This window comes from Monomorium pharaonis, chromosome 4, assembly GCF_013373865.1.
Source record: "Monomorium pharaonis isolate MP-MQ-018 chromosome 4, ASM1337386v2, whole genome shotgun sequence".
NCBI classification, from domain to species: Eukaryota; Metazoa; Arthropoda; class Insecta; order Hymenoptera; family Formicidae; genus Monomorium; species Monomorium pharaonis.
This window is the reverse complement of record NC_050470.1, coordinates 19,721,190-19,734,969: the sequence shown is the minus strand read 5'-3', so window position 1 is coordinate 19,734,969 and position 13,780 is coordinate 19,721,190. Positions and strand designations below refer to the sequence as shown.

Genomic DNA, 13,780 nt, shown 5'->3' with positions numbered 1-13,780 from the left:
GGTTATTGGAGCTGCCTCCTCTAAACTGAATAATTACCAAAAATAAAACCATCGAGATAAATACAACGAACAAGAAACAATTATAATCGACTACGTAAAGTTTTAAGAAAAATTGCTAAATAGATGTGCAAATAAACGTGCAGTTGGTGGGCATCATGGGTCGCAATTACTCTGTATATATGTTATTCAAACAAAATTACTTATTTAAAAAAGGTACAAAAAAGGCGCCAACTGTGGGTGTTTTATTTTTTTTATTTTTTTTTAAGAAAAAGATCACAAACCCAGTATAGGGGCAGTTGGTATGATCAATCAATGTCTATACATAATACGCGCACATACATGTTTTAGAAAAGAAAAAATCAAAATAAAATTAGGAATACATTTAAAAAATAAAGACTTTTGTTGGCACACATTTTCTTTTTTTACGCTTTCTTTCTTTTCTCTCTCTCTCTCTCTCTCTCTCTCTCTCTTTCTCTTTCTCTCTCTCTCTTTCTCTCTCTCTTACATTTACTTGCAATGATGATTTGACGACTTTATGAGTATGACACGATCTTCTGCTTACCTGAAACGAATGAATTTTCCAATAAATTTTTTATTGGAGTCGAGTTCCACATAGGAGGTTTTCTTAATTACACTGACTTTACACTTGATCTGTTTACTCGATTAAAACGAGAAATTTACTGACGAATTTTTCAATCAATTATTATATTATCACAATCTTATTTATTTTAGTCACTTTGTTGATTGATTATTTCTGTGACTGATAATCATTTGAAGACAAAAATACGTCGTTATTACACAACACGCGTTTACTGTATAATATCAAGCACTTGACCAATTTTATTAAAAAATTTTTTAATTAATTACTACCGAGCGGTCGCTGTCGATTAATTATTCAGTGACTGAAGACCGTTCGAATAAACACAAGATACTGTTGTATAACACGCTATTACACATCGGTAGCAAGCAGTCGACCGATTTTACAAATAAATCTATCAGTTAATTACTGTCGATTTATTTGGCGACTAAAAACCGAAAAAACACATTACTGTCACACAATACACGTTTACCATTTCATAATGAAGTCAAATCATCATTGCAAGTAAGTGAACGAGAGAGAGAGAGAGAGAGAGTGAAAGGGAGCGTCCCAGATGCGCACAATAATAAACGGACACAGCAGGCTGAGTGAAACGGACACAGTACAAATGCGCACAGACCAAATGCGCACGGACCAAATGCGCATAGACCAAACGGACACAGTAACCAACAGACTTACCACATGGGTTGCGACTTCTCAGGGCACCTCTACCGACGAGGTGGGTGTGGTAGGATGGGGGGCGAAGCCCTTTTACACCCTGTGCGCAGCGTGCGTGCGTGCGTGCGTGCGTGCGTGAGCGAGCGAGCGAGCGTGCAATGTTCTCTGCACCACATGAGTTTGCGACTGTGCGCATTTGTTACTGTGTCCGTTTATTACTGTGCGTTTAATACTGTGTTCCACTCACTCGAATGGAAGGAAGAGAAAGTGTGAAAAAAGAAAATGTGTGCCAATAAAAAAGTTTTTATTTTTAAAATGTGTTTCTAATTTTATTTTAAGACGATTTTTTTCTTTTTTAAAACATGCATGTGCGCGTATTATGTATAAACATTGATTGATCAAACCAAGTACCCCCCGTAAGTAAGTGCTCGCGTCTGACGGCGAGTTGCGCTGCTCTTGTCGCTTTTTTTACATGGTTCGTAATACGACAACTATTTCTTTTAATAATTCAAAAATCAAACTTTAGACAAAATTTTGAGAAAGGAAAAATCGTCTCAGAATTAAATCAGGAATGCGACATTTTAAAACAAAAAGTTGTTTTGAATCTTTCTTACATACACGCACACACACACACGCACGCACACACGCACACATATGATATGGAATATTATATATATATAATATATATATATATATATATATATATATATATATATATATTTATTTATTTATTTATTTATTTATGTACATTATGTGGAAGACATACACTAGATTATATATATAAGTATATAATATTATAAATATTTATTAATAGCAATATCAGTATTTTTAATTATATTATTAGGCTAGATTTTGGGTTCAAGTTATTAGCGAGCTGAGGCGAGGAGTCAAATTGAAAAAAGTAGAAGCTAATTTGGGTTCTCGCACGTCTTCGCGCAGAGAAGGAAGTCTTCCCGACTACAAAATGACACCATACGAAAGTTTGATGGATGATATTAGAGAAAGACGGTATCATCTCAAGAAAACGCCACCTACGCCATCGAGGAAGGATACACATGCCATTATTCTTGAATTTATTCGAAGTCGACCACCTCTAAAAAAGGCGAGATTTATAATTGTGTGCATGTAAAGTCTGAATAAACAAAAAATCTCGAAGAAGGTTCTATATTTTTGCATTCATTGCTGACTATGTTTATTCAACTTGACATAGTAATACAATATATGATATTCATCCAATTTTAGGAACAAAATCAAATTTGACATTTATATTGAATCTTTATTAATATATTATTTTATCAATATAGAGTCTTCATTTTACTAAAATTGAATAATTCTTATAAAAATTATTAATATATTCTGCATATTTATAAATTGTAAATTTATTGCGATAAAATATGAAATTATACGATACCAAATATTATAATACATAACATATATAAGTTTTCATCTATATTTTAAAATATACAACACATAAATGTTGAATAAACATTTCAGAAACATTAAATTTCAACATTACATTGAATAATCTTTTAAAACAAAAAACAGCAGAAATACCTGTCCGTTAAATGTTTTACAGACATTATAATTTAATTTTTAATATTCTGCCTCTGACTGCCGAACGTTACACTTGTTTTTAACGCTTTGTCGAATACTCTGTGTGATTGTTGCTCGTTTTAATATTGTGTTTTAATATCTGAATCAACATATATAAGTTTATAGTTTTTCACAATACGCATATCAATTTGTCACAATACGCATATCAGTTTTTGTTATTCACAATGTTTTCCATAGTTTTTGATCTTTTAGATTTATTATCAATTAGTGACAAGACTAATTAAATATCTACTCTGTCCTTTTAATATGAAAATCGTCTTGCGGAAAAATTTTATTATTTTTCATTTTATTATTTATTTATTTGTGTTCGGAATCGCGTGGAATGTATCTCGTTTCTTTGCGACGCTTAGAGAATAATATGCGGCTGGATCATATTCGTGGCCACGCGAGAGACGGGTGATCGCGAGTGCGTGTTTAAGAGATGTACGGAGGTAAACCCGGCACGTCCGGGCGATCCGAAGACGCGTGAGCGCGGGCTGTGAGCAGTCAGTCTGTCTCCGATCGACTTACAGACACGTTGCAATCATCGATTATTAGTTCACGTGAACTTAGAATCAAAATTACTTTCCGGACGAGCACTTGCTCTCGGTCACGACAGTGTGCAACGACGTCGTTGCACACTTACGCATCGTCATTTCTCCTGTTGTTCTCTGTAAATTTGAAGTGTACGTTATCAATATTAATTATACGTTAGTTTTTTTTTTGTGTGTAATACACTGCGTAATTTCTTGAACATCCCGGCCTCCCTTCCACGACGCTCACGCGCTAACGAAACAGCCTCTAACAATTTGTATTGTTTATTGGTTTACGTTTTTATTTGTTATGTCACATTTTGATAAGATATGCATTGTTTTTTGGTTATTCAATGGTCATTATTTTTTAACTGTTTAAGTATATTTTTGTTTGCATTATTTCGTTCATATTTAAGTTCATACATATTGATAATTTATTATGACTGAAGAGGTTTCGACTAAGTATAGTCGAAACGTTTCGAAGTTTAACATTTTTTAACACAGCTGGTTTTTAGTCGCGGTTATAATTATATAATGTTTATTTAATAAATTATATTATATTAGTAAGATTTGTCTTGCCTCGATATATTGACCTGTTATCATATTATTTTTGCTTAGCATTAACAAGCTCTTTATATTTGTTTGTTTTGTCAATTTTTAAGAATTTTTTAATATTTATTAACAATATAACTTGTTACGTAGCCACGATTTGTTACATATTTTTATTTTAATATAAATTTTATATTTACATTACATTGTTAAAAAATTGAAACAAATATGTAAAATTAGTTTTTAATTATTTAAAGAAATCTAAATTTGAAAAATATTATTGTGATTCTTATTAAAATTGATTTTTCTACCTGTCTAAAATGTGTATATTTGGATATATAAAGTGTATTTCAAAAAGAAGAATACAAATTTTAACAATAAAAATTAATATTAACTTTTTGAATTTAGTACTTTATTGACAATTAAGAAATACGTTTATTTTACACATTTAACGTTTTATATAATTTATTTTTTTTTTACAACGTAGAAGTATAATATAAAATTATAGTTTTTAATTTAAGTACAAAATTAAGAATTTTTTCTTAATTAGGATTAGTTTTATTAAGAAATTAAATTTGTGCAACTTTATTTTTTATTTAAATTTACATATTTGTAATTATAGTACAATATAGTGACCGGCAAAAATAAAAAGCCACTTTATCTTTGAGATAAATTTATTTTATACAAATGAAACAAAATGTATTGTATATCTTTTTATAACTAAAATTAAAAATTTATTTATTAATTATATCTTTTTAATTAAAAAGTAACTTTTTATTTAATACAAGATTTAGTCTCAAAAATTATTTATTTAAGAGTGACAAAATAAAAAAGCTTTTTAAAATAATATAATTTTAACATTAAAACAACATTATTTTAATTAATAGAGTCGTGCCGCTCCATGCACGTAGGGATCTGTCTTCTGTCAGGGTCCTTGAACCGCTGGTCGCTTAGTTTTTTGACGATTTGAGGGGGAAAATACCTTTAGACCGGTGAAAATAAGTCAATTTTTATGAATTTTTTTGAAAAGAATGGTTTGCCTTACATTTTTGAAACTTTAGGTATTATTTATTATTACTTTTAACTATTACAATGTTTTTTAAATTATTTTATAATAAAAGGAACTGCCCGACACAATTAAAATGTTTTTATGCTAAAATTATATTACTTTAAATGGGTTTTTTATTTTGTCACTCTTAAATTAATAATTTTTGAGATTATGTCTTGTACTAAATAAAAAATTACTTTTTAATTAAAAAGATATAATTAATAAATAAATTTTTAATTTTAATTATAAAAAATCTACAATACATTTTGTTTTATTTGTACAAAGTAAATTTGTTTCAAAGATAAGGTGGCTTTTTATTTGTGCCGGTCACTGTATTGTACTATAATTAAAAATATGTAAATTTAAATAAAAAATAAATTTGCACAAATTTAATTTATTAATAAAACTAAAAATATGCATATTTCAAGTATGGTTAGAGATGCGAATTTGGGATAAGCACTGATACCATCAGCAGGCTTCAGAAAGTCAATACATATCTAAAATTATCTAAAATTATGTAATATTGAATAGGTGTATTAAATCTTTAGATAACTAATATAAAATTTGAAAATAATTTTAAATAAGGATTAATTTTATATTAAAAGTACAAATTGAACAACCATTAATTCAACATTGATTTTATGTCTTTTTAATCATTATTTCTCTCATTTAATCATCATCTCTCATTCGGTATAAATTTTAAAAAAGGAGCCAAGTGTGTGTGTGCGCGCGCGCGTGTGTGTGTGTGGGTGGGAGGGTGGACGGATGGGTGGCTGAGAGCATAGGTGGGTGTGTGCGTACCATTTAATAATGAAATGGGATAGGGGAAAGGGGAGTAAGATGACGAAGTAGATGACAAATTGTTAATTTTTCCAAGCTAATAATAGATTTTGACCCAATGTTAAACTTATTAACTTATGTTGTGAGTATGATGCACTCACACAAGAAATGTCGCAAGCGATATAAGGTGTCAAGTGACATCTCGCGCGCGGACATCGCCCGGCCTACATACCGGGCGTCGCACCAGACAATGCACCCGGTTGCTTAATAAACAACACCCAAAATCTCCAGATTTTTTGGTGGAATCTGCATAGCTAGCAATTGCTGGCTAAGCAAGAGCATTGACCAAAGGCCAGTGACCGGAAAGTACCCTCCCCGGTTATACACCAAAAATCGGTGTATATAAACACCGAGGTACAGACAACGAGCGGGCTTTGCTACACATTATACAGCGACGAACGTATGTCGCTCATCCTTTTATATTTGTCACGGGAATCAAATCAGTGTAACTTATTGTCACTTGTAAATGAGAATGAGTAAATATATATAGTATTATACTACAATTGGCTACAATCTCTCAATGAACCTGACCCGAGGAGTATCGACGGACGATCCCAAATACCTGTGTCCCTCTATCTAATAAGGGTCACAACACTTATTAACACCCAAACAACCCAAATTTTTTCTCCAATTTTATGCCAACAGATTTTAATAAAATCTTGATTAATTCATTCTGAATTTAACTGTTCTAGATGTTTTCGGGCCCGCTCTTTACAATGCAACCACTTAGAAAAGTCAAAAATATCAATTTCTATTATTTTTTGAAAAATTTAAACAAAAAGTCACGTTTTTTTAGCCTGTTGTTTAAAAAAAAATGACTGATTTCTCACGGAAAAATGTTGTTTTTATATTGAAAACTGCAAAAAACATGTTATTAACATTTGTACTTTAAAAATATGTAGGTATTTTTTTCTAATTTTTTTCGGAATATGGCAGACTAAAAAAAGCGTCCGAATTTTTTTTATATCTATTTTTTCGATATTTCCTTCTTTATAATATTAACATATTTATGGAAATTGGTATACAATGGTTTTTGGAGTAGCTGATTACGAATCTGTGTCAAATTTGCAAAATTTAAAATGGCGGATCTGATATGGTGGGCAAATTTTTAAAAAATTTTTAATTTTTTATGAAAATTGATATACAAGGGTTTTTGGGGTCGCTGATTACGAATCTGCTGTTAGAGTTGCAAAATTCAAAATGGCGGATTTCATATGGCAGTCTAAAAATTGAAAAAAATTTGTTTTTATAATTTTTTAATTTTTTGATTCTTGTTGAAGCAGGTTTGGCAAAAATATAATGTACAATTTTTACAAAATATATAAGTTTTTTTTCCACATTTTTTTACATTCGAGCAATATATATAATATCCAATTTTTTGGATTATTTTGATAAAATTGTTTATCGAGACAATCATATTAAATAATTGAAAAATTATAAAAACAAAGATAAAAATTTAAAAAATAAAAAATAGGAAATAAACGAAACAATCATATTAAAAAATAAAAAATTATAAAAACAAAGATAAAAATTTTAAAAATAAAAAATAAATAAAAATAAAACAAAAATTAAAAAATAAATAAAAAATATTAGGTGTACAACTTTGCTTCTGCCGTTTTTTTTCGAAATTCGAGACTTTATTGTGAAAAGCGGGTTATACATTTACAATTCAAAGTATTGTCCATCGCTGGCCACTACTTTCTTCCATCTTTCTGGCAGCACACGAATTCCGTGTCGATAAAACTGGTCATCTTTTGTGACGATCCACGAATCGATCCAATTTTTCACTTCATAAGAACGGAAGTACTGGTCAGTTAGGCCGTGTGTCATTGATCGAAACAAGTGATAGTCAGAGGGAGCAATGTCCGGGGAATACGGCGGGTGGGGTAGGACTTCCCATTTCAACGTTTCCAAGTATGTTTTGACGGGCTTTGCGTCATGGGGTCGAGCATTGTCATGCTGCAAAATCACTTTATCGTGTCTATCGTTGTATTGCGGCCGTTTGTCTTTCAGTGCTTGGCTCAAACGCATTAATTGCTTTCGATACCGATCGCCTATGATTGTTTCAGTCGGTTTTAGTAGCTCATAATACACTATGCCGAGCTGGTCCCACCAAATACAGAGCATGACCTTGGAGCCGTGAATATTCGGTTTGGCCATTGATTATGACCGAGAAGTCCTTATGATTTTCTGCGCTTGGGGTTATCGTAATGAACCCATTTTTCGTCCCCTGTCAAATACAATGCAGAAATCCTTTTCATTTTTGCCTTGCAAGCAGCTGTTTACAAGCAAACAAACGCCGTTCAACATCTCTCGGCTTCAACTTGTACGGCACCCAATTTCCTTGCTTCTGAATCATTCCCATGATTTCCCATGATTTTACAAGCGTTTTGAAATGGCTTGTTGAGTCACTCCCAATGATCTTGCCAATTTTTCTTGCGTTTGACACGAGTCTTGATCAAGTAATGCCTCTAATTTTGCATCTTTGAAATCCTTCTCTTTTCCACCGCCATGCTAGTCTTCGACGTTAAAATCACCGTTCTTGAAGCGTTGAAACCACTCTCGGCACGTTCTTTCATTAATAGCGACCTCACCATACGTATTTAAGAGCATTCGATCAGCTTCAGCCGCAGATTTCTTCATATTGAAGCAAAAAATTAAAATCTCCCGCAAATGACGAGAATCTGGCTCGTAAGCTGATATTTTCAGTTGAGAATAACTTTATGGTGCAGACACAAATCGACTAATATTTCGATGGCGTTATGTTTACAAATGCCTAAACTTATTGTATGATGTTTACGATCTATTTATTCGACCACCACTTACCGCTACATCTATTGGAAAACGGCGGAAGCAAAGTTGTACACCTAATACAAAAGTAATTCTCGGTGATCGCCTACCTTTTCGCGGTAAAAATCGGGCAACATCAGATGTGAAATGGTGAAAGACAATAGAATGTTAGCAATGCTTTATTTAAATAATACTACGAAAAAGATTTATTATAATATACGAAAATTTATAATAAAACTTGTTCCAAGAAACATTGACAAGAGATAAATATTTGTTTTTATTCCAAACATCGATTTTTTTCAACTTTTAGACTGTTATATTGAATCCGCCATTTTGAATTCTGCAAATGTGACAGCAGATTCGTAATCAGCGATCTCAAAAACCCTTGTATATTAATTTCCATGAATATGTTAATATTATAAAAAAGAAAACGTCAAAAAAATAGATATAAAAAAATTCGGATGCTTTTGTTAGTCTGCCATATTCAGAAAAAAATTAGAAAAAAATACCTACATATTTTTTAAAGTACAAATGTTAATAACACGTTTTGTGCAGTTTTCAATATAAAAACACCATTTTTCCGTAAAAAATCAGTCATTTTTTAAAAAAAAACGGGCTGAAAAAACTTTTTGTTTAAATTTGACTTGATTTTTTGACTTTGATGTGACCTGATTTTTTGACGTCTGAAAAACGTAGCATGATTCGCTCATGTTATTTTGTATACACATATTTTGTAGAAACAGTTCAGTATGAATGTTACAGAATTTTTTTGAATGGAACTGAGTATTAGAATCCTCCATGAATGTTTACATATAAAAGAGTAAAGCCCAAAATCGTCTGTTTTGCCACCGTTGAATTTGAACTTGAATTTGGTGCTAAACAATAGTTAGATGTAAGATATTAATCCGCTATAAGTTTTAGATTGAGCCCTCTCTTTAGCTCCAAAATATGAGAGATCAACGTTTACATTTTGCATAAAGTGCCTTATCCACTGCTTCAAAAAGATCTATACGCAGAAAATAAGATTATGATATATGTCATAAAGATTAAGATCTTACATATGTACAATTGTACATACACACATGTGCGCGCGTATGTGTGCACCCGCGCGCGCTATCATGCAGCAGTTAGTTACCGAAGTCATCTGACAATGGAACCTCGCAAACTCGAAAATTTCAATTTTAATAAAACTTGGCATAAATGTAGAGGACGTAAATACATGGATTTAGAAATTTTCCGTTTGGACTCAAAAACAATTTGAAGGGGTGAAACTAAAGGTTGAGATATTTTTGTCTTCTCTCGATATATTTCATAAAATATCAAAAAATGCTATTTATTTTTTGAAAATTAAAAAAAAAATTTTTTTTAATAAATAGCATAGTTAAATAGTGGTATTTATGCTGTAAAACTTTTGTATAAAACTTTATCTTTTGTTTAGTTTACGAAATATATCGAGAAAAAGCAAAAATATCTTTATCTTCGAAGGATGATTTTATCCCTTTGTTGGAGTACGTTGGGGATCGCTGCCAGAGATCTCGCGAGGAGAGTTTTTAGTCATACACACCACTCTTTGTTTTGAGCACTTTTATTATAATGTCTGTTTACAGTATGCGGTTAGATCGCGACCCCGCAAGGCAGAGTGTCGTGGTTGTGTGATACAATGTTTTGTGTTGGAGATACACGACCCCGCAAGGCAGAGTGTGTTAGGCTCGGATTGTTGACTTCTGATTGACCCGTCCCTTGACGGCTTCTGGTTGACTCGTCCCTCACTTTCTTTCGGCGGTTTATATATCCGTTAATTCGGTCGTCTGATCGAGGGGACGGGAGGATTGCGTGAGGACGTAAATTGGTCAGTGTTCCAAAATCTTGCTTAAACAGCAAGTGCTGTCTAAGGAGCACAGCGCTAATTGTCGAGCGGATTGCGCGAAACTTCGCGCAATGCGCTCGATGCTGACTGCTGCAGCTGACTGACTTACATCATCGATGCTACTGACACTTTTCTTATCGGTATGAGTGTGTCACTCATAACACCTTTAAACCGTTTTTTAGCACAAACGGAAAATTTCTAAATTTATGTAATTACTTCTACATTTATGCCAAGTTTTATTAAAATTGGAATTTTCGGTTTTGCGAGGTTCTCTTGTCAGACGATTTCGATAACTGATTGCTGCATGATAGCGCACGCCGGGTACACATACGCACACGCATACACGCTCATACGTGTGTATGTACATATGTAAGATGTTAATCTTTATGACACATGATCTTATTTTGTGCATGTATATCTTTTTGAAGCAGTGGATAAGGCACTTTATGCAGAATGTAAACTTTGATTTCTCATATCTTGGAGATAAAGAGTGGGCTCAATCTAAAACTTCTAGGGAATTAATATCTTATATATAACTATTGTTTAGCATTTAGCACCAAACTTAAGTCGGAATTCAAGAGTAGCAAAAAGCAAAAAGCAAAGCTTTTGGCCTGTTTTTGGATTCACTCTTTATCAAAGTTTTGGAAATTTTTTGCTGACTACACTACAATATTCGATCCACTTTCTTTAATTCAACAATTCTGATGTCATATTTGTAATCAGCGACCCAAAAAACCCCCATATGGTGATTTTTAGTAAATTTAATTGACTTCAAACATTTTCGACCGCTATTTTGGATCCGCCATCTTCAGTTTGAATATTTGTATGCCAAATTCGTAATCAGCAATCCAAAAAACTATCACATAGTGATTTTCAGTAAATTTTATTGATTTAAAACATTTTCGACCGCCATATTGGATCCTCTTGACGTGTTTGATAACAGAATCGCAATCAGCGACTCAAAAAATCTCTAAAAATTAATTTGGATGATAAAACAATTGAAAGAAATGTTTACATACAGAGAAATCGAAAATTTTATAGATTTTCCCTCTTCTAACCGCCATATTGGATTGAAATATACTCACACATTTGAAAATTTATGGTTCATGGACGCAAGATTTTTACTTCTCAGAGATATTTTTATCTGTTTTCTAAGTGTAAACATTAATTGAAAAAAATTTTACTAAAAAAATCAGTTTTTTTTAAAACAAATTAACATAAATTGTCCAAATCGCATTTTTGAGAAATTCTGACGACGGATATTGAAAGTTTAGAAATTTTTACATAACAAAAAAGTTGGTTTAAAATTTTTTTAGGGTTAGATTGATAGAATAAAATACCACTAAATAAAGTCACAGAAAACTGTCCGTCTCGGAGCTTAATGGATTAATGTTTTCATAAAAATTTTATTAAAGATTGTTTTTTAACATTCTATACAAATAAGTTTATCATAATCTATGTCAAAATTTTTAAGAAATTATGATTCTCACGATTAATCAAATTTAATGTAAAATTTCTATGTATTTTATTGTTTCTGTACTATGCAAAATTGTTAATAATACTCTATCATAAAATTATACTTTAATGCAATTAATTTGTATCATTGTCAAACTAATAAAGATTTTCATTTTATTATAAGTCATATCATATTTTATCCATAGTGATATCATATTTTATCCATTTATTATAAGTCATATCATATTTTATACTTTAGAAATTAATACTTTCCTATACCAGAATTTATAATATTCTATTAAAAAAATTACTTTTTTAAATAGAATATTAATATAATAGAATAATAATACTGTCGGAATATTATGATGGAATTTGGAAATAACTTTTTAGAGATCGATTTCGTACACGGAGACAGTTTTTATCTTTATTTTTCAAATCGGCAACGACTCTCGTATCCGTTTCGTCGCTTACTGTATATATGTTTTGCACGGACACACGCATACATAAATACATTTTCGCTCAAGTTAAACTTCTGTATACAATATTTGAAAGAAGGTCGAAAGAGAAATCATATTACTTGTTTGTATAATTGCTTGCTGCCAAGCCATGAAAAATTCGAGAGAAAATCACGTTACACACGGCTATCCGACATGAAATCTGTCCTCAGATTTTTTCCGTATCAGACAGCTCGTCGCTACCAATAATCCATGGTTTCATATATTCCGTAATTGTCACCGTGTGTTGCGGCCCTTCGTGCCTATCTTTTGAACCACGTATCTATTGCAACTCATAACCCGTGTAATTACGTATAGTCCCAGGAACTTCGCCACGAACTTTAGCCCTGGTTTCGCCTGTATTCTTTTTATTGTTACTAATTCGCCAATACGATATCGTCTCGCTGGATTGCGTTTTTTGCTATAATAACGTTTACTTTCTCGTTGGACAACTTTTTTCTTTTGCGCGCAATCGCAATTCATCTCGATCCTCTTGAAACATAGTAATTAATTCTTGTTCGATTATTTCCCTTACTTCTGAGCAGGCCTCATTTGCACTCCAAACATTAATTGAGAAGGAGTCTCGTCTATACTTTGAATGGCGTCGGGTTGAGATATGTTCAAGCCAAGACCAAATATTTGTACAGTCGCCCGGCTGCGGGGCAGATAATTTAGTGAGTATCGGTATAAGCATATGATTCACGCGTTCAATCTGTCCGTTAGCTCGTGGAACGCCAGTGGTCATCAACGTATGACTCTTCTACACAATAGTTCGCAAAATCGCGCGAGGTGAACGCCGTATCTCAATCCAATATAATTCTACGCGGATTATCGAAAACGGAGGCCTGCTTTCTGGTGAAAAATCAGCCTGTTGAGTACTTCGTGTTTGTCGTTTTAGTTGTATACAACTACACGAATTTATTGAACGCGTCCACAACTAAATATTCCTATAACTTTTTTTCGTAGAAGGCAGCGGCCCCGGGTGATCAATGTGATATGTATCGAGTGGAACATCGCCCTTTTTGATCGAATTTAACAATCTCTCGCATTTACCGCTTTTCTTTTCGACCAAAATACAGTTAACATAACTTCGTATAATCTTTTCAATTTTTTTGCGCATGTTTCTAAATCAATATCTTTTCAAGAGTGCTTCCGTTTTATTAACCACGATGTGCCCGCCTCATGTATTCGCCGGATTACCTGAGACTACATAGCCTTGGAAATTACTAAACTTTGCCATCGCTGCATTCTTTGAACAAAAGCTCATTTTTAATAATAAAGCCATCGAGTGGTTTATGTTTCGCGAGTTTGAAGATCCTAACTAATTCGACGTCATCGCGTTGCGCTTTCTTTAAT

General features: G+C 32.3%; 1 protein-coding gene across 7 annotated transcripts in view; it reads left to right on the top strand.

Moving 5' to 3' along the window:
• The window catches only part of LOC105836759 (protein spire homolog 1), a 325,078-nt gene that overhangs the window by 84,570 nt on the left and 226,728 nt on the right, over positions 1 to 13,780 (top strand). For 5 of the 7 annotated variants that reach the window (XM_036285176.1, XM_036285175.1, XM_036285174.1 and 2 more), the window contains exon 8: positions 2,100 to 2,357. The exons of the other annotated variants lie outside the window; for them this stretch is intronic. In XM_036285176.1, coding sequence (XP_036141069.1) covers positions 2,100 to 2,357 — 258 coding nt within the window. The remainder of the gene's footprint in view (positions 1 to 2,099; positions 2,358 to 13,780) is intronic. 7 annotated transcript variants of the gene reach the window in all.